The sequence below is a fragment of the Oenanthe melanoleuca genome, chromosome 10 (genome assembly GCF_029582105.1).
Source record: "Oenanthe melanoleuca isolate GR-GAL-2019-014 chromosome 10, OMel1.0, whole genome shotgun sequence".
Classification (NCBI taxonomy): domain Eukaryota; kingdom Metazoa; phylum Chordata; class Aves; order Passeriformes; family Muscicapidae; genus Oenanthe; species Oenanthe melanoleuca.
This window is the reverse complement of record NC_079344.1, coordinates 16,389,010-16,411,123: the sequence shown is the minus strand read 5'-3', so window position 1 is coordinate 16,411,123 and position 22,114 is coordinate 16,389,010. Positions and strand designations below refer to the sequence as shown.

At 45.3% G+C, this 22,114-nt stretch overlaps 1 protein-coding gene across 3 annotated transcripts in view; it reads right to left on the bottom strand.

Annotated features, from left to right (window-relative positions):
* CSNK1G1 (casein kinase 1 gamma 1) overlaps window positions 1-22,114 on the bottom strand; it is a 90,882-nt gene that overhangs the window by 26,351 nt on the left and 42,417 nt on the right. For all 3 annotated transcript variants that reach the window (XM_056499939.1, XM_056499940.1, XM_056499941.1), the window contains 2 exons: window positions 19,580-19,620; window positions 15,367-15,436 (listed from right to left, as the gene is read on the bottom strand). In XM_056499939.1, coding sequence (XP_056355914.1) covers window positions 15,367-15,436; window positions 19,580-19,620 — 111 coding nt within the window. The remainder of the gene's footprint in view (window positions 1-15,366; window positions 15,437-19,579; window positions 19,621-22,114) is intronic.

The following is a 22,114-nucleotide window of genomic DNA, read 5'->3' as shown; positions in this document are numbered from 1 at the left end:
AAGGATCCTGTTCCCAGATCAGGGGAAGATGAGAACATTTACAGCCTCACTCAGTAAAGAGTGAGCACTGCAATTAAAATGAATTTCCTACTGAGCATAAGAACCAGGATGACAGGTTGTGGCAAGACCCAAAAGGTGGGAATTTCACATGGGGAAGGAAGCAACACTGCTTAATGCTCTCCAGGATCCCAGTTCCTTCAGCTTTACTCAGAGCTTACAGCCAAGAGCCAGGAGTACCCTCTGAATTAAACCCTCAGGAAGGCTCTGCTTTCTGTGGGAGCTCTGACAATGTGAGGCTTTAGTGAAGAACATAAAAAAGTTTTCTAAATGTCTGGATACAGGAGAGGTTTCAGGCGTGTTTTTGGGTTTGATTTTTCCCTGAGGGTTTCCCCTGACTGCCAGCTCTGCAGTCAAGGACTCCCCTCTTGCCTTTGCCAGGATAAAGCTGCTCTAACATCTCTCTGAATTCCAGAGGCAGGCTGCACCACTGTGTCCTGGATCCAAAGGAGCATCACTGAAAAGTGCTGTGGAGCTCCCAGCCCAAGCCAAGGATCCTTAGCTCCCCACCAGTTATGGAAATAAAGATGGGAGAGACCTGGTGCACCACATCCTCAGCTCACCCAAACTCAACTCAACATTCATCATCTTTTTTTGGGAAGAGGAAAAGCTCAAAAAATGAACTTGATGTACACATTAATGGGTGAGTTGGCAGATAAGACTGGAGGAAACTTGAGATACAGACAGCTCCAGAGCTATTATGAATAGTGAGTGAAAAAGGGTCAGGCCAAGAAAATCTGCATAAAATTGGATTTTGTCACAGCCCATTTGCATAATTTATGACATGGCTTGGCTCTGTTTCAGCAAAAAGCATTGTGTGCTGGTGCCAAGTCCATTGTCACAGTGAACCATAGGACCTCCATAAATATCACCAGCAGATCTGTAAATACTTAAGAAGGATGTTGTGAAGTAAAGAGATCGATGGAGGAAAAGTGACTTTTTTTCCTGGGCAGTGGAGTTGAGGTTTTTAATGGAGAGTAATTGCATTGGGAGAGGACTGGAAAGGTCACACAAAGCCATGGTGTCATGCTGTAGGTGAGCAGCTCAGAATTCACAGACTGTGGGATGAAAAGCCACCAGCAGAGCAGAGTCTCATATTGAGGATTCAAAGGTAGAACTTAACACTTTGAAATACAAACCATGATCTGTTTAATGCAATAATGTGTGAAATCACATCAGAACTAGGAATTTCTCCATGGTATCAAACAGGAGCAATACACTAACAGAAGAAAATACAGGCATGATATGTGCAGGTTCTTCTTTGGAGGAAAAGCAGTTTATTACAGCAGAGACTGCTGCAAGCAGAAATCATCTCAATTTGCTTAACGGCTTTGGTCTCGCCGCTGACTGATTTGGCTCAGCTACATGGAAAAGGGCCCACTCCACCCTCACTCTCACAGGAAGTTTATCACCCCAATAAACACAGACTGACTGCTGCACTGGAATTCACAGGCAAATTCTGCTATTTCAGCAGAGTGATGTCTTGGAAGAAATTCAAGCTGAGCACAGCGAAAAGGCAGCAAACATTTTGTAGATTAAAGCATCACTGCTGGAATGAGAGCAAATGCAAACATCAAAGCAAAAAAACTCAAGACACTGATTCCCCCACACTCCCAAGACTGGACTTGGTTTTCTGGGGATGCTAAATTCTCACTGCTCCTGGGCTGCCACCAAAAGGGACTTTCCCATCCTTCCTCATGCTCTGTGGCTGAGCAATATGTTGGATCAACCCAAAAACACTTGGCTTGAGCCTGAACACAAGAATGGGAACAGGAACAAAGAGCACCATCACTGCTCTTCCAGAGACTTTCATCTGAGCCAGATAAACACCTGGAACACCTTTCAGAAACTTCCATCACAACATCAAGTGCCCCAGATGATTTGATTAATGTTATCTTGCTGCCATATGTTTTACACCATGACTAATGGCCACAAGACATCCAACATACTCCAAAAACACACGTCAGTTCAGGCACAAAGACATTCCAAAGCCATTTCCAGGACTGGTTATGAAATGACCATGGGTAGAGATGGCAATCTAAGGTTATACCTGAGGGAAACCAGAGTTTGCAGCACCTGCCCTGCATGGAAGGTACAAGGAGCAGAACCCACCTGCTCTGAAGAGCACCTGGCTTGAGGCTCTGTGTGAGACAGGCTATGAATAAATCCCATCAACAGCAAGTAAAATACAGCCAAGGTGGAAGGAGGGAGCAAGTGCAGGAAGCCACACGTGGCACCTACATCAATATAAGGACAAGTGCCACAACCCCCTACAGCAAATCACCAGGAAAAACCCAGAGCTTGTGATCAATATCAGTAGTTTTTGAACCACCATGGTTTTTGTTCCCATGAGGAGCTGTTTTCCACTGCCTTTCAATGAGGTGCAGCCAAACAGAGAAGCTGATGTCTTCAATTCCAAGAATTAAAGAAGAGCTTAGACCCTCTCTTCATGCAGGTTTTGACACTGAACTATATTGCAGAGGGGAGACACTCCTGAAGAGCCCCAAATTCCAAAGACAGAGGGAGTGGGGAGCAATCCCAGGCCCAGCAAAGGGCTGATGCATGATGCAAACCCATGCTCTGTGTGGGCAGCAAGAACTTTTTCTCACTGGAAGAGATGCAGACACACACCAGAAGCATCAGTGCACAGAAAGTTCTGTGTGATTTTAAAGAGCCTCTGATGAATGGGCTGTAGATTGCCACAAAATTCTCATTCAGAGAAGAAAGTTTATTTTTACAAATCACAGAACACAAAATTACACAATGAACACCATAAATAGCAACTGTGAGAGGGCTGAATATCTACAGCTAAAATTAAACATGTTCCAAACAAATTAAACAAATTGCTTTAGAGAAGTCAACCCATTTAACATGATTACACTAATGAGGATTTACCCTTCTCTTAATTTTCAAATAGGAATAAAATCCTGGCTGAAAGAGAAGATTTGTGATCAACATCAACTGGACCAAGATCTCAGTTTTTAACCTCTTCAAACATGTCCCCTGCAAATCTGAGCACATTAGCAAACAGGTTATTTCTGTGAGCTGGAAGTAAAAAGACTTATCCTGCCCTTCAGATTTTGGAATAGTCTGCTTCGAAAATAGAAAGATGGGAGGAAAGTTGAGATTGGGCTTGTTACTGGGAATAACCTTGTCCTAAGGATCTTTTATATATTTGATTGGATGCCTTTCAGAGATATCTTCCTTCAAAGTACAGGTGCAAAATCTTTATAATACAATCCTTCACCTTCAATCTTACCTGGAGGAGCTTAGGGAAGGACAGAGATTTTGGGTGATTGAGAGTGTTTTCTCTTGTTTGAGAAACAGCAGTTGAGATGTGAAGGAAAACAAGCAGAAAATGCAATTTGTGACTCCAGCACCAGCTCACTTGCAGGTGGAAAAAGAGGTGGTGGAAAAGGTCTGCTACAATCTCACCAACCACTCCTAGACTTCACAAACCTTGAACTGGCATAAGATTAGGGAAAGAAGCTAAAAATAGTGATCTGACCCAACAACCACACAGAGGAACATCCACATGGAGAAGTGGGGTTGGAGGAGCCAGAGGAAGCCAGCACTGCACAGCTCCAGTGGGGATCCACAGAGATGAGCACTGTGCTAGGAATGCTTTCAGCCTGTAAAGCTCCTGAAGAATTTCCTTGCTCTCTTGAGCTCTGATACTGTGGTTTGAGAGCCCACAATTTACCTTTAGTTCTTTCTCACTCACCTGAGTGAGGTGAAGAGCAGCCAGACCTGTCCAGAGCCCCTGGCACATCTCCTGTCCCCAAACATCCTCCTGCTCCATTTGCTCCAGCTGCTGCCAGACACTTGGCTCTCTGCTGCCAGCTTTTCACAATGGCTTTCCCCTGCTCTGTCTGGGCAATAAATCATTTCTCCTAGCAAATGCTGCCTGCTCTTGCACCCCTGCTTAGCAGGAACTTCTGCAACAGGACTTTCTGCTTCAGCCCATTGGTGGGTGAGGAAGAGGAGAGGCAGAGCAAGGCCCTACTCCTGGCCTTGGGTGTGGAAAAGGTGCAACTCAAACACTCTCTGAACTCCATGGAGAACATCAGAAGCTGGAAGGGACCTCAAAGCCAGGGGCAGGGACACCTTCCATGTAGATTAGGTTGCTCCAAGACCCACTCAGCTTGGCCTTGAATGCTTTCAGGGATGGGAAATCCACAGGAAGGTGTTGGATCAGCACCTTCTTCTTCTCTGATGATGGCAGAGAAAGCTGAGCTGCTCAGATGTACACTAGATGATTTAATGATGCAACAGTTGTGTGTGAGCTGTGAGCAGACAGAGTTACTGTCATCTCCAAGGAGTTCCATCCAAGACTCCAGCCTCACTCAAGATATGCAGGATGTATTTAACCCCTGCTGTGTTTTGTTTCATTATGGTAGTATTTGAATCTACAAAAAGAAAAGGTATGGAAAAGGAACAGCAGAAAAACAAATCAGGGAAGGACAGAAGGAAGAACATATTTGTTCTTGGTGCTGGTAAAAATCCAAACAATTTGATTTTTACTTCAACTGCAGAAAAACAAATCTCAGGATCTCTGTGTTATTAGAACAGGGTGGCATTTCATCTTCCTTGAGTGGTACAAGCTGGTTTCCTGATATCATGGCTTCACTTTATTAAACAACTCTTCACATCCACAAAGCAAGAGCACTTGAAGAGGGGGTACCAAGGAGACACTCATATTTATATTTGTAAAGATAAAAAGAGATGGGGAAGAGAATTAACCCTATGTGAAAAGGTCAAATACAGGAAAACTTTCAAAATCTGGGAAATTTACCCAGAAACATCCATTCACAGGCAGTTTTGTAGCTCTAACAACTAAATCAGTCAAGTGAAATTGTTTCTATTCTTGACAAACACGAAAGAATAAAGCACAGCACAATAAACTGGGTTTTTTGGGAAGTTTCAAAAGACTGAATTCACATTTCTAGGGCTTGTGGGAAATTATGCATTCAAATCTTCACGTTACCATTGGATTTTATATCCAACACAATGTCTTGCTACAGTGATGATAGCAGCTGGCACACAGAACAACACCTTAAGAGAAGGATAAAATCAATAAATAATTTTAGAAGAGTTATTTTAAACCACCCAAAAAATGTTCTAGGTTAAGTTTTATCCTTATTACCTTTTCCCACACACCTGCAATACAAGGATAAGGATGACAGAAAACCATTGGAACAATTGCCCAGGGCATATCTGTATGGCCAGCTGGGTTCTGCTGCTTAAGATCACCCACAAAAACCCAACCACAAAGAAAGAAAGAAACCAACAAATAAACAAATTCCCTACCCCCAAAAAATATACAAGGAGAAACTGGAAGCTGTTCCTGGTCAGTCTTCCTTTGCCGTGCAATTCCTCAGCCCTACCTGCTGAAAGGGAGTTAAGTGCCAGGTTTGGGCCATTTAATTTGAACCAGGTAACAGAGAGGTTGAGATGAAATGATGGGGCCCTTGGCAATTTTCTTTTCAAATTCATAGAATCATGGAATATCCTGTGCTGGAAGGGACTTACAAGGACCAATGAGTCCAACTTCTGTCCCTGCACAGACACTCCAACAATCCCACCCTGTCCTGAGAGTGTTGTCCAAACACTCCCTGAGCTGTGGGAGCCTTGGGGCCATGACCATTCCCTGGGAAATCTGTTCAGTGCCAAACACCCTCTGGGGGAAGAGCCTTTTTGCAATATCCAACCTAAACCTCCCTAATACAGCTCCAGTTTTTCCCTCAGGTGCTGTTCCTGGTCACAGGGAACTGAGATCAGAACTGCCCCTCAGCTGCCCTTCAAGAACATGTTATGCACATGAAGTGATGCATGTTAATGACATTACAGGTATAATATTTAGGAAAATCAACAACAAGAGCTCTTGGTTGCTCAGCAGCACTCAAATTTAACTCCAGAAGCAGTGCCAGGGAAGAGCCTACTTATGGGCAGATGAAAAATGCCACGAAAGCAGCAAAACCAAATTGCTTGTGCTGAATTGCTCCTCTGCTGCCCAAAGAACCATTTTGGTGTGATCACACAAATGCTGGGTGGCCCCTGCTCTTCCTCAGCTCATCTTTGGGTGCTCAGGAGGAAGATGATGCTCAGGCATCTGAAGGCCAGATTCCCACCAGGCTGTGGTGGGACAAGCTGGTGCCATTTCTGGCAGCACAGCCTTATGTGTCATCCCAGAGCTGTGCTGGGATCTGCCTGCAAAGCTGAGGTGCAACTTGGGCCCCCAATACTCATACTGGTCCCACTGGGAGGATGGATTTGTGCAGGTTTGTCCCTGTAGCAGCATCTAACTAGAAAGTGATGAATAAGAATCAAATGCACATAAACTCTCCACAACAAGCCAAGAGATTGGCATCCATCCATCCCATCACTGCTGTAGGATTGGAGGGGAAAAGGGATTTTTTCACATGAGTAGGAAAGTGTTACCCACACAGTCCTTCCAACCTGAGGGAAAACCTCCCACTCCCTCTTATCACAGGAGAATCTGATGCCAAACAGAAGTTCAGAGGTGCTAAATCAGATCCAACCTCTAGATATCATCTCTGTTTCACCTTAAGAGAATCAAGTAGAAGCGGGCAGGAATGAAATTTTAAAAAGAAAACTGACACTTTCAGACAGAAAAATTATTACAAAACTTCAGATCTCCAGCCTGATGCATCATAGACTAGGGCATAGACTCTGGCTTATCTTTTAGCAATGAAAGGAGGTTTTTCAATAGCAGGCAGGGCACAGCTCCAAAACAAATTTCAAACCCATTGGAGAGCCTATATGGGAGGTGGGCAATCCTCCATAACAGGACTTCCCTGGCACAGCTCAGTTCTTCACTTCAGAAATCTCCAGTGTTTATAGGCTGCCTCTGCTACACTGGAAGGGATCCCACTAAATCCAGCACCCACCTTCCAAAGGGGAAAGAGCTTTGGATTAAGGCAGTGCTCAATACCTGACAGAGCAGCCCCCCTGAAAACTAATTTTATAGCTTTAGACCTCAATTAGTTTCTCAGTGCAGCACCCCCATGGCTTGAAGAATGTTCATAGAAGAGATAGGAAAGGGGGTCAAGCAGAACAGCTCCTAATCCTTATTAATTATCCTGGCCCTCATTGCCAAACTGGGTTTTTCATTCAATATAAATATAAATTCCAAAGTTTATCTTCAAGCATCATGTATCATGTGGACTCCCCATCCATGAAGTTTTCAAGTTCAGGCTGGCTGCTTGGAGCAGCCTGGGATAGTGGAAGATGTCCCTACCCATGGCAGGGAATGGAATGAGATGAGCATGATGGTCCCTCCCAACCCAAACCAGTCTGTGGTTCTTCACCTCCCCACTCCAATGGCTGAGGCACTGCAGTTTCCAAGCACAGCCTGGGCTGATAGCCAGGGTTTGCTAGAAAGTACCAGAAGAAAACCAGAGGCCTTAGTGATTAAATGTCTGTCCCACTCCTTGAGTCCTGCTGGATCCCCAGAGCATCCCACAACCCACAACCTGCTCTTAGAGGACATTGCTGACTGTGAGGAGAGCCCAGTGAGATATCTGGGATGGCTTGGACTAGTCTGGCTGCTACAGGTTTCTCCAAGGAGAAGCATCTCCAGGAACAGCATTTTCCAGCTTTCCAGCATCCTGCTGCTCCCCTTCACATGCTGCCTGGAGATGCTGGTGTTTGATTTGTGATTACTGGCACAAATACTGCAAGGGTATGAGATGTGTGAGGAGTTTTTGAAATATAAAAAGGAAACTGCCTTAATCTGATATTCAAATATTAATGGCCTTGCTTTAAAAGCATCCGATAACTTCCAATCGACGAAACCTAAATTTAGCCCAAGGAGTCAAAACTTCTGATGCAGAGATGCTGAAATGTGCACATCCAGGAAGCCCTTGCTAACAAGGGAATGGCCACACAAAAAGAAAGCCAAGTATTTTTAAAGAGTGAAACATAATTCTAACTGAGCACTTTACAGTAATCCACTATATTTCATTCTGCAATTCAAAAGCTTGGAAGTCCAGGATCCCTCAAGTTCAAGCTCCTTGGACTACCCTGACTTTACAATGAGACTGCTGATCACCATTCCTTAATATGCAGCTCAGCCTGAGGGCTTTTGCTTTTTGCCTGAAAAAACATCTTCACGAGAATGGAACTGTATCTCCACTGCTGAACATCTCCCACCTATGGCCAAGGGCACACTTCTGTGCCTGATTTCAGAATGGACAGATTTTTCTTTGCTGGTAGAAAATTAACCCAGCATCTTAAAACCTTGGGGTCTATTGCAGGCATCTGAGGTAGGGAATGACTGACATGAGATGCATCCCAAAGCTGTTCTCCTTGTAAAGAGATGTCAGTTTTGTATCACCTTGCACAGATGAGTCACTTATTGAATACTTACAGTGACTGAACACTGGCAATCTAAAATATTTCCTGTATATCAAAGGAGGAGGCTGCAGTGCTCATCCAGAGCGTTGTAGTGTGACAGGTATGAACAAACCCTTCCATACAATAAGCAGGACACAAAATACCTCAGGTGACAGCCACGTGTTGCTCCACACAAGTCCAAACTCACTTTGGGTGCAGAAGGGCAATCCTTGAAAGTGCTCGAGGCCAGGTTGGACAGAGTTCTGAGCAAGCTGGTCTAGTGGAAGGTGTCCCTGCCCATATGGCCACAAGATGAGGTTTAAGGTCCCTTCCAATGCAAACCACTCTATGATTTTATTACCATCCCCACCCAGCAGCTCCATCTCCCTCAAACCAGCCCCCTGCTAAGGGGTGACCTGGCTCAGCTCTCAGCCACAGCAATGTTTCCATCCTGGTGCAAATATGAGTGGGAATTATGAAGATTAAAGTGACTGTGGCCACTGTTAATGGGTATGTTCACACTTGCTAATTAAACAAGGGTGGGGACCACTTGCACTAACCCTCCCTCACACTTCCCTGGGGAAGAGTGATGTGCACAACGACCTCCCTGTAAAATCTGCTGGCAGCTCCACCAAGGCAACTTGTTTACATCCATCCTATAATGAGCTCCACCAAAATAACCCATAATTGCCATGTGAATGACACCATTGTGCAACTGGCATGGAAAGAATTTCTTCATAAAGCACACCGATACATACAAAGCGTTTGTGGGTAAATAGAGAGCAACACAGGAAAAGGTGCTCAATGCAGGCAGTCCCTACAGAACTCCATAGGCAGCATGGATAGCAGACAGCTCAGCCACACTGGGGAATATATATGCAAATATTGACTATGCAAAGGATTGGTTATTTATAACACCTTCATTTCCCCCAGTCCTACCTCCTGACAAGTAAACAGACTGCTTTGCTCCGGCGAGTTGTGCAACACAGAGAGGTCCCAAAGTAAACACACAGACTCCATTCTTCATTAGAGGTGAACTTGTTTACAGAGCAGGAATTAAAACAAAACCACTGAATCCGTCAATATTCTATATGTACTGACATTCCCCTCCCTGACTCAGAACAATCTGCTCCTACACTGTGACTCACGCGCTGCGTGGGCTGGGCACAGCAGAGATCTCGGTTTCCTGGGATTCTCCAGCGGATCAGACTCCTCTGCTGCTCTCACCACGCCACTGGGGAGGCTCATGACGTCTGACATCCACTTGCCAGTGTTACCTGCCCTGCTGGGGACGACCACTGGCTACAAAGCCGTGGCACAGCACTCAATGCACGTGTCTGAATGAATCACATGTGCCAAGGTGGGACTGCCAAGGGTGGGGGAAGCTGTGACTCATCTGCCAGCTGATATAAAAATAAACTACTACTGAATCAAAAATGCATGACTTCTGCACACGATGTGCACAGGCAGAAGCTGTCACTATCTGCAAACTTGAGCATCAGCTCCGTGCAGCCAAAGAAACACGGAAGCAGCAGTGCTCCATTTTACCTTCCAAAGGTGATGCTTACAGGGAAGGCATTACATATGGCTCAACAGGGAGAGATACCAGAGGTGATCTGAAATGTGGTAACAAATCCCAGAATGGTTTTGGTTGGAAGGGACCTTAAAGTCCATCTCATTTCACCCCCTGCCATGGGCAGGGACATGTTCCACTAGACCAGGGTGCTCCCAGCCCCATCCAGTCTGGCCTTGCACACTTCCAGGGATGGGGCAACCTGTGCCAGGGCCTCCCCACCCTCACTGCCAATAACTCCTTCCCAATATCCCATCTATCCCTGCCCTCTGGAAATGGGAAACCATTCCCCCTTGTCCTGGCACTCCAGGCCCTTGTACCAAATCCTCTCCAGCTCTCCTGGAGTCCCTTTAGGCACTGGAAGGGGATTTAAGGTCTCTCCAGAGCCTTCCCTCCTCCAGGTGAGCACCCCCAGCTCTCCCAGCCTGGCTCCAGAGCTGAGGGGCTCCAGCCCCTGAAACATTTCTGTGCCCTCTTCTGTACTTGTTCCAGCAGCTTCTGAATAGAGGATTAGATTCTTCTAATCTGGAATCAGCCCCAAAACAAAAAGAGCATTCCTGTTATCCACAAGCAAACATAGCCCACAGGATGGAGCCAATGGAATCACTGAGACCTGGTGTGCCACCACCAGGACCCAGCTACTGCAGGACTCCTGCAAGCCATGGGAAAAGCAGTTGCTTCTACTCCTCTCAAACCAAGCAGGGGGGCCTGGGATGCTGCTGGGTGTGCAGAGGGCAGTTCAAGCAAAGCCAAAGCTTTGTCCTTTGGTAACTGCCCAGGAAGTTGAACCATTCCAGGAGCCAGGACCTGGGTCTGTTTGACCATGGACAAGTAACTTAGTTTATTCCACAAACCCCAAGTACAGGGGACAAATGACATGCTCAAGTAACTTATCCAATACCAGAAACGTGCTGGAGACTTGAGCTGCTTCTGGCAGCACCTGGAGATGCAAAAGCATCTGCTCAAGTTGGGAGTGGGAGCTCCTCTTGTCCCCAAGGTATGGAGGCAGAGGATTCAAGCAGCTGTATGAAGCATCAGAGCAAGGAGAAGTCCAGGAGCAGAGAACCAGCCTTGAGGAGGAACACCTGATACAGTCAGTCCTCAAGGAGGGTCATAGGGAATAACTATCACACTTGGACTGTGCTACTCATGTTCATGCTCAAGTGGGTGCTGCCATCAGGACTGACTGTGCCACGCCTGTAAAGCAAGATCCCAGGGACAGCTCAGGCCAGGACAACTCCAGTCAGGGTGTTGGTGCAAGCTCATGTGGCTTTTAGGACAAAAAAACAGTATCATTAAACAGTTCAGTACAACACTTGGCATTGGAGGACTGATGAGAGCAAAGTAACTAGTTTGCACAGAAATTATTAAAACTATTTGGTGAGCAAATGGATCATACCCCAGACTACCTAAAACCTAAATGAATTACATTTCCTAAAGGAAAGATGTGCTTTCCTGAGACACCCTATGGATTGACCATCAGGTCTCTGACTCCGTGCCTGCCCTTTGCTGTTTTGTTTTGCTGCTCACATGAAGGTAAAGCACTCAGATGCTATTTTGGGTTATTAGATATTTAATTCCACAGCAAGAAAGAAGCTAGCAGATGGTCACTGTGCAGCAGGGCCTTGCTCAGCTTCTGTGGGGAGAGAAGTTCAAGCAAGAATTATGAAAATCCGTTTCTATGCACAAACATTCCTCCAGTTAGAGGAAGAGAATTACAGGGAAGCTGTTAGTTTCCCTAAAACAAGGAGGCACTAAAACATCAGAGACAGCATTGAATATCCAAAGCAGTACATCAGAGACATCTGTTAGTTGGTTACTTGTAACTCAGGACTTCACCTCTAAATCCACTGGATCCATCCACAGTATTGAACTGTTCTGAGAAGCACCAAGAAGAGCCACATTCCTACATATTAGATCCCTTTGGCAAACTTCTCCCTGCTCCACCACTTAATCTAGTGTGAAGCATCTTAAGATGTCTGAGACACATGAAATCCAGTCTGCTCCTTTGGTAATCCAAGCTGACTAGGGATCCTCATCCGAGGCATGTGGCAGGCAGAGGAGCTGGTGCTGCTGGGAGGGAACAGATGCAACTTCAGTGCCCTGTCAGAAAGCCTTGGAACATGGGAGGTGATGGAGCACGTGGCACAGGGAGCCACAGAGTCACATCAGCCACGGCTAAAGGAAGAGGCACTTATCACATCCTGTGTTCATGTGGAAACATCTCACATGGAAGCTGATCTCAGGATTTAGATTCTGAATTACTGGGCTATTTGCTACTCTGTCCAACTGCAAAATTTGACTGAATAGCTTAGAAAAAGGAAAAAAAAATATACTGTTTTCACTAGTTTTTTATTATGTCAAGTGAAGCAGGTAATTGATACCCACATACATCCTTCAGGCATTGGCCAAGGAGGTCAGTCCCTTCCAGCCTCTGACTACTACTGAACAGTAATACATTTAAAAATGTTTATTCTGAACATCCAAAAAGGAAACTACCAATAAAACTCTTATTATTAGGAAAAACACCTCAATTTTTCTCCCAGAGCTGCAGGTGATGACAATTTTGACATCTCAGAGCTGACTGGGACAATCTGGCTGTACATGCAGTTGAACCCACTGCTGAGGGGAGGAGGGGGCTTCCAGTGCCACAGCCAGGCTCCCTCTGCTCTCCCTTGGCTGATGGTGGGAGCTGCAGCCAGTCATGGCACTTGGCAGGATTAATTCACTAATTTCTTGAGCAGAATGTCACATGAAGCACTACTGTTGCTCTCGCTGAGTCATGCACACCATGTGTTTGGACACTTCCCAGTCTTCCTTTGGTAAGTGTGTGACAATTACAAGTAACCAGACCATCCCTACTGGAAGTTCAAGCCTGGCTGTTCGAGCAGTTTCAGAGCAAGGACCATTATGGGGAGTGGGCTAGGCTGCAATACAGGATGTGACCAGAAATGTGAATTCTGTCCCCATCTATGGGTGGGGCAGTGACCCTGATCTCCTGGCACACATTATCTGCTCATGGGCCATCTTTAAACCAGCTGGGCAATCATCTTTATCTTTCCACAGCCCATCCTCCCTCCAGGAAGATCTCATCTGCTGCTGGCCCATTCAGTCCCACTGTGTGACTGATAAAATTCCATCATCCCACTGGGAGATGCTCCAGCCAGGGCAGCAGCCAAGCCTTTCCTACCCAGAGAAAAACTGAGATTTTGGACACCAAGGGACCTTCTTTGCACTGGATTCCAGAGGAAAGCCAGACCTTTGCACATCATCCCTGGAGCTTCAGAGGAAACTGCACCTTCTCCAGGAGCACTGCTCCAGCTGAACCACATCTGCCCCTGCAGGAGGATGCAGCCACCATTGAATGGGACTGTGCCAACACCCTGACTGACTGACGGGTGTCAGCTTGGATTCTGACTCTGGCAGGGGTTGGGATTGTTCTGTGTAATACTGCATTTCTATTTTAATTTTCCTAGTAAAGAACTGTTATTCCTAATTCCCATATCTTTGCCTGAGAGCCCCTTAATTTCAAAACTATAATAATAATTGGGAGGGAGGGGGTTTACATTCTCCATTTCCAAGAGAAGCTTCTGCCTGCATTGGCAGACACCTGTCCCTCAAACCAGGACAGGGAGCCTGGCACTAGCAACATCATTGAGAACAAATCCCTCTATTTCCCCTATGTCAGCACTTATTTATCTGTTTTTCCAGCCAGACACTCTTTCCCTAATCCCTGGTGCAGGCACCAAGTCAAGCCTTCCTGCTCCTGGCAGTCTGACTCCACCACAATTTGTTTTGTTTGAATTCCAGGTTTCATGGTGAGACCAGAATTGTAGTTCACATCCCCCACTCCAATCTTGGCTGATTTCCAAATTTTTAGCAAAACTGCAGCTCAGGAGCTTCTAGGCATCCAACAAAGGCATCCAGCAGCTCATCAGAGCTGGTGTGAGACACCCTTGGGACTACAGAGAGAGAGAAATGGAGTCAGGTTCAGGAGGCTTCTCAACAGTCCCTTGACAAATACTCCAAAAAGACTAGGAGGGAATTGCTCCCTGTGAGGGTGGTGAGACCCTGGCACAGGTTGCCCAGAGCAGCTGTGGCTGCCTCATCCCTGGAAGGATCCCAGGCCAGGTTGGATGGGCTTGGAGCACTCTGGGCTAGTGGGAAGTGTCCCTGCCCATGGCAGGGGGTGAAATGAGATGGGCTTGAAGGTCCCTTCCAATCCAAACCATTCCATGATTCCATGAATGCTCTGAGTGGGTAAGTATTACAAGACAGAAAGCTTAAATTCTTCAGGAAGAGGGGAAACCTAAAAATATTAAGAAAGTAAATTAAAAAATAAAGCCACTCCTTCAAATTTTGATCATTTTTTTAATTCCTTAATAAAATCTTTAAAGAGTGGAAGGAGGTCAAGTGGTGTAGAAAAAGCAGACTGGGATTCATTCATGTGCCACAAGACATGTGAGCTGGGGCATCCCAGAAATCACAAGCACCAACAAAACTCAAGCAGGAAGTTCAACTTAGTATTTTGGTAATACATTATTGCCAAAGTGTTTCTGGATGTCCATGAGATATCCTTCTGCAATTGGAAGCTGGGTCCATTCAGGAAAAAGAGGAAAATTAAAATGAGAAGTATAAAAAAGCTACAGTAATGTAAGAAACTTGTCAAAACCTGAAGTCAGTACATGATCAAGACCCAGAAGGAGCAGAGAAGGTTGTTGCTTCACAGAGACTTCCTTGGGCAGTGGAATGCCCTGCATGAGGCTGTGGAAATCCTTGGCATGGGAAACAGCACATGCCAAAAGGCTCTTCAGGCTTAAAAAACAGCCATAAATTGAGGGAAGACAAAATCCAAACACTATTAGACACAACTCAAGATGTTTATCATGCCAAAAAAAAAGTGCAAAAAATTTCACCTTTGGCTAATCTTGCTCTGTTCTTTTCCTATTTGCTGCAGACCATGATTGCACAGAAGAGCCATGGGGCTTGTGGACACTCTTATGATTTAACAAGTGAAAATGAAAATAATTTCTTAGGTTTAAAAATGTTAGATCACCTACTTAAGGGGTGTTGTTCTTTTGAGTAACTGTCCATCCATTGACAATTCCTGTGTTTTACAAACACACTTACAGGGGTATTTCCATATCAGTGAATCCTCACAAACTCAAGGTTTTAGGTCCACACAATTACCCAATATCTCCATTATGATCCCATTCTCACCAAATCACTTCCACAACTTGTGTGAGGCTAAATAAATTGGCCCAGATCTTTAAGTTCAACTCAGAGTTACAAATATTATGGTGGTGTTTTAATAAATAAATCACCTTATTAAAAAAATTTAATAAAACTTTTGAAAAGCTTAAGGTAGGTTTACTCACCTGCACTTCCAAGTTGTTTATAAAATCTGTATTCTAAATGAAGCTGTGGTGCTCGGGATTTAATTGGTTCCTAGAACAGAAATAAATAAATTGGTTAAAATCAGTTTGATTAAAAGAAGTTCTGTTTTATACTTGAAAATTTGTGCATTATTAAAACACCCCAGATTGAAATTCTAACAACAGACCTCACCATTACATGTCATTTAAATAAGAAAAGAACAAAAAGCAGTAAGATTTGCTCTCTGGGAGAGAGATAACCTCCTCATTTAAATACAAAGCTCATTCATTGCAGTGAAATTCAAGAATCATTTCACAAAGCTCCTGGTCCTTGAAGAACAACCCTGGACACTGGCAGAGGGAAGTGAAGTTTGCAAAAGCTCAAGCCTCAGTTCACTCTGTGGGCACTGTGACTGCCCACAGTGCTTTTGCTGGTCTCCAGCCTGTATATTTTTTAAAAATGTTGAGTCATACAAGTGTGTTTTAGATCAGACTACAGTCGCTCACAGCAAGCACCACAGTGCAGCCAGACAGTTTGGAAAAAGAAGGAAGTCTCCCCCTTCTAGTGGCAGGTGCCAGTCAAACATCTTGAAACACTCAATAATATTCTATTTTTATTCATAAAATACAAAAATGTAAAATGGGTAAGTCTGCAATATACCCAAACCATCCCATTTATTAACTGTTACTCATCCACACTTCACATAAAAGACTTAATGCCTACAATCCATCATGGCATTAACATGCAAGATTACAGAGCTTCTAAAAATATAAAGTTTATATGGAGAGGATTAAGAGACTGGAGTAATTACATTTGCAACACAACTGTGCACTTGGGATAGGCATGGATATGGGTTCACCAACTGCCCAGGCAGCCTGGAGAGAGGAGTTAATACTGGCTTCAATTCTTGTTGACCTCCAGTCTGCATTGTAAGACTGATGGCCACACTGGGTGTGAACTCCACAGTCAAGGCTTCTTTCTAAGTGTGGAGAAGGAATTCTGCAGAGGAATTCTGGCAATTTGACTTGCAGCCAAGCTGTTCCTCATCAGCTCAAGTCACCCCATCCATTTCCCAGCAAGGGGGATGAATGCTCCTGGTTACTTCTCCATTTAGTCATAGAATCATTAAAGTAGGAAAAGGCCTCCAAGGTCACCAAATTCCTGATGTTTTAAAGGTCCAGAAGACAAATATGACCAAATACTCAGCAAATAATGCGAAAAAGTATTCTGGTGGAAAAACTGAACCAGCACCAAAGGCAAATACAAAGCAACACACAAACAAGTTTGTTATATAAGTCACATTTAAATAAAGATAATTGTTGCTGGTGGCTTGAGGGAGAGTTCTACAGACACCTGCAGAGCACAGGGATTCAGGGAGTAGTTTATTTATCCAAACATGTAAGAGGGAAGGATTGATGTAGCAGGACATGATGCTGCACATGACAAAATCAGGTGAGACAGCCCTGATCCACTTCTGCATCAGGAACTGCTGGATCTCTGGACACTTGCCAGAATCATGGCAGCTTCCAAGAAGATCATAGCAGCACAGATGGCTGTCCTGCAGGCCAAGGGCTTAGGGATGACAGCAGAGTTTGTGTTTCTAGTAAAAATAACTGAATTGCTGCTGCCTAACAGAGAAAATCCACAGCTCGAACCAACAACGTCACCACTGCTGAGGGGATGGGCTGGTGCTTGTGCTCTGACTGCAGCTGGATGGCACCAGGCTGGCTGCTCCCAGAGAAATCCCTACTGCAGGCAATGCAGCTTTGAAAACCCTCAGCAGAATAAACCAGATGCTCCTGACCAAATGAGTCAGCTGAAGAGCAGGACCAGGAGCTCCATGGTGACACCGCACAAATCAACACAAGGACCAATTTCCACTGCCAGCAGGTTTTCCAAGGTGCAGCCTCAGCCCCAGAAAGAAACCAAGAGGCATTGGCATGGAATTTCACAGCACTTTCTGGTGGGCTCTTGGTACCCATCACACCCTTCTCTTGTATCCCAGCTCTAACATTGTGATAGGAGACAGGAATAGCTGAGACAGTGGTGGAAGATGAGCTCACAGCTTGAAGGACTTGGAGCAGTGTTTTGACTCAGTCCAGCAATGAAGATAAAAGAAAATGTTGCCTGTAAGTACATCTTACAGCTACTCCACCACTAATCCACAAATTATTTGAAGGATAAAGAAAATAGCAGTTAAGTCTGCATGTAAGAGAAGTGTATTTGCTGCTGAGAAGGCTGAGTCATTCTTATCCCAGTAGAATTTTGTCTAAGATCAGGAGACCAAGGAATCCCCATTTCTCCTACTGTTCCCTCCTTAAACTTCTCCAAAACAGAGCACATATATGGACACCTGGATGGCCATCAGATGGCAATTCCAGCCCCTCACACAAGAAGGACCTGAGATTTTTAAGCCTGGATCACAACAGGACAAATGAAACTGGAGAGTGTGGCAGAGTAACTGCTTTAACCCTCAATTATTTGAGGGAAAAAATAGTAAGAAAAATTAAGAATGTTACCAGAAAAACAGGTCAGACTGAGGCAGTTATGAGGCAATGCCACTGAGTGCTGCCATATGGAAAAGCTTCAGGTTACTGAGAGGTGTCACTGCAGCCACCTTTTTGACAGAAAAAAAGCACCCTTTAGACTAGTACAGTGTTTTACCTTATGGTTTTCAATGCAACAACTTTGTAGGATTATCTTTGGGAGCAAATTAGAAGCATTATTGTCTCAATAAAACACCTTGTCTGTGTACACAGTATATTTTCTATTGCCTAAAAGCAACGATTCTTCTTTCTGATGTGCATCCATGCCAAGGGCATCTCCTATGGAGGCAGGCTGGGAGATCTGGGGGTGCTCACCTGGAGAAGAGAAGGATCCAGGCAGACCTTAGAGCCCCTGCCAGTGCCTAAAGGGGCTCCAGGAGAGCTGGAGAAGAATTTTGAGCAAGAGCCTGGTGTCCCACAACAAGGGGGAATGGTTTTCCACTGCCAGAGGGCAGGGTTAGAGACCCTGGTTGACCAGAGCAGCTGTGGCTGCCCCATCCCTGGAAGAGTCCAAAGCCAGGTTGGATAGGGCTTGGAGCAACCTGGGATAGTCAGAGTTGTCCTTGGTGGAATGAGATGAATTTAAGATCCCTTCCAGGATACCCAAACCCATCAGGGATACTGTGTTCCTGAATTCCTCTGCATGCATTTATTTATTTACTCTGGGGAACATCTTCTGACATTTCAACAGGTGTGAAAACAAGTCTCTCCTGCAGAGCTGTAATTATTTTTCATCTAAAACACATCATAAGGAGAATGCCAGAGATATGGAATCTGAGGCACTCAAATGTGATCACAATTAATGCACCAAGTCCATCCTGATTTTCTGTCACCAGAGTTATTCCTGTCATTTTGCCAGATAGCATCAAGTGGGTAAACTGGGGAGTTTGTTGTAGTATCAAATTAGCACCACAACTTTAACTTCAGATTTTAGGGTCTGGATTATGTTTAAAGAGTGTTCTAATGAGAACTCAGCACATCAGGTGAAGACATCAAATCTGAAACCCCAAGGAACTAATGAAGGTCTGAATTTACAGACAGGAAAAATTAAGGCCTAAACACAAACTACTAGGCTGTGAGTTTATAAATGTGCAAGAGCTACAAGTTAGGGAGTTCCCTATCCCCCAGATTCCACAGATGATGAGACTATCTTCTCTGCAACCCAAGGCAGCCAGTGGAAAGACTGACCTTCACCAAACTGGATCTTGTTTTGCCTGTTGCACCTGCAGTCTCTCAGTATCACACCAGACTGAACTGTGCTCTGCTCCCCCAGGGAATTTTAACCAAAGGAACACCCTCTTTCCTGCCTCTTGATTCCAAACACACAGACCACTGGGCTGCACAGTGCCATGCTCCTAGCCAAGCATTCTGACAGCTGGAGAATTCATGGAGTCCTGAAGGGAAAGGTTTGAGCCATGGAGCAGCAGGAGGTGGCAAAGCTCCCACTGCTCTAAGACAGCTACAGATCCTTTAGGTACCAAAAACCTTCAGCAGGTGGAAGGATGTTTTTTTTTTTCCCCTGCTTTTAGTGCTTTTAAAAACTTATCTTAGTTTTAACAAGATAATTCCCAGCTAAGGCTAAGAGAGCCCAAACTGAAAAAATTGCTTTTGGTCTGAATTTTTACCATGATGTACAAGCCATTTAAAGACACCTGAAGCTATTACTCACCAGTTTGATCGCTACATATTCATTGGTGTAGAGATTTTTACCTGCAAAGGGAGAAGAAAAAAATATTTTAGTTCCACATTCAACACTTGCAGCTCGAGGCACAATGAGAAATAGTGACACTGATGCCAAAGGGCTGTTTTCCCAATTCCTCCTGAAGTTCCTGCCCTTAACAAAACATAACCTGAAAATAATCAAAATAATGAACAGTTTGCAGCAGTTTAGCAGGGCAGGCAAATAACACCTTCCACTCAGCACAAGGTAATTGTATTTTATGGCAGCACTTTTGCTCCATGCACATGTTAAAGGAGGTATCCCAGACATAGTAGGGTTCATGCCAAAAAAGTCTGGGGAACAAAAAATGATGAGTCAGAATGTCATTGCTTTTGGAAATGTCTTGGATCTGCTGGACACTGAACAATTTCATCCTGGGATGCACAGGGAGTTTCACTAGGTTGATCATGCTCTGGGAATCAGGAAGAGCAGAAGTGTGAGATGAGCACAACCAGCTGAGCTCAAATCCAGCATCCTGAAAGGAAGCCCCCACCACAAAAGCTCCCTCTGGATTTATTCAGAGAAATGTTGCCCTTTGTCATCAGTGTCACAGAACAAGTCATGCTTTTACTGAGCAACTCCAAAATTCAGGAGCAATCCAGGATGGGAGTTATCAGGGCTTATTTGTAGCATCAGCTTTGCTCAGCTCTCTTACTCATTTATTTTCCAATTCTTGTAATGGACATTGATGCTTGGACAGCCAGCTCTTGAGAAAGCCCAGGACCATGAGTGACATCATTCAGAGCAGCAGGAGCTGGAGCAGCTCTTCCATATCCACATGGCAGCAATAAAAAACATGCCACGTCCCCCTCAGCACAGGATACAACAGCACAGGGAGACTCAATAAAATTAAAGACATTATGAACATGGGAGAAGACCCATGTCATGCTGAAATCTGGAAATATCAGATTTATAACAGCTTCATGTTTTCTGCATTTAACTTTTGATGCTGTCCCCGTTGTATCACCCAGGGTAGTTCTAGCCTCTAAATCTGTGGCTGGGTGTTTCCAAGCCCAGTCTGCACTAGCAGATTGTTTTAACATCCCTCAGGAGTAGAAGACATAGCTCCAATCTCTTTAGGTACCTGGTGAGGCTCTTTAATACAGGACAAAGATTTAAATGTGAGGTTAAATATCCTCAGAGGAGATGTTTTCCACCAGCAGAGGTGAAAGCTGAGCCCCAGCATTAGCCCTTCACACACAGGGGGGTTTCCATGTATTTTTTTCAGTCTTTTAGAAAAAGACATAATATTGTGCCCAGACTGGAAACTAAGGGTAGAAAGGAGATTTTGCAGTTTCATCAGGAACCTGCCAACACCAGAAAGCACTGAAAGCACTCACAGGGCAAATCCCCAAAAAAGCAGGTGGCAGATAAACCCCTCCACTCCCTGAGACAGACCAGGGCTCCAGCCAGCAGCTGGGGGGGAAGACATGAGGATATTAGGGAAGGAAATCTAAATACACTTGGATTATCTGCTCTGCATTAGCTACCAGCAAATAAGCCCCATCAGCAGCTCCAGCTTTGCTCCCTGAAACTGCCTCTTACCCTCCTGAGATCACAATCCCAGACTGGTTTGGGTTGGAAGGGCCCTTAAAGCCCATCTCATTCCACCCCTGCCATGGGCAGGGACACCTCCCACTAGCCCAGGTTGATCCAAGCCACATCCAACCTGGCCTTGGACACTTCCAGGGATCCAGGGACAGCCACAGCTGCTCTGAACAATCTGTGCCAGGGCCTCACCACCCTGACAGGAAACAGTTTCTTCCCAATATTCCATTCTGGCAGTGGGAAACCATTCCCCCTTGTCCTGGCATGCCAGGCCCCTGTCCCCAGTCCCTCTCCAGGTGTCCTGCAGCCCCTTTAGGCACTAGAAAAGGTTCTGTAATCTTCCCAGAGCCTTCTCCTCTCCAGGTGAGCACCCCCAGCTCTCCCAGCCTGGCTCCAGGGCAGAGGGGCTCCAGCCCCCAGAGCATCTTTGTGGCTTCCTCTGGGCTTGTTCCAGCAGCTCCATGTCCTTCTGATGTTGGGGCTGGAGGCAGCTCTGCAGGTGAGGTCTCACCTGAGTCGGGCAGAGGGACAGAATCCTCCCCTCCCCTGCTGCCCACACTGAGGGATCAGCTCAGGACATGGTGGAGACACTCAGTTTGAGGACACCAGCCCAAATCCCTGAGGAAGGTGGATGCTCTGAAGAACAAAATAAACCCCCAAGGAGGGCAGCATGAGAACTCCACTCTATGGATCCCATGACTTCCATCACAGCCTTGGAGATGCACCTCCACCCAGGGAATGGTGCCCTACAGACCTTCCATCAACACTAATGCAGGATAACAGCACTGGGAAAACAGTGCTCTTCCAAACTTGTTCCAAAGCAAGGAAGGACATGGCCAATGCCCTCCATGTATGTGGAGCCATAATCCAGTCTATTATGGTCTGTTTCATGAGGCTGAGAACTATGCAGATGACACTTTTGGTAATGAAATTCCT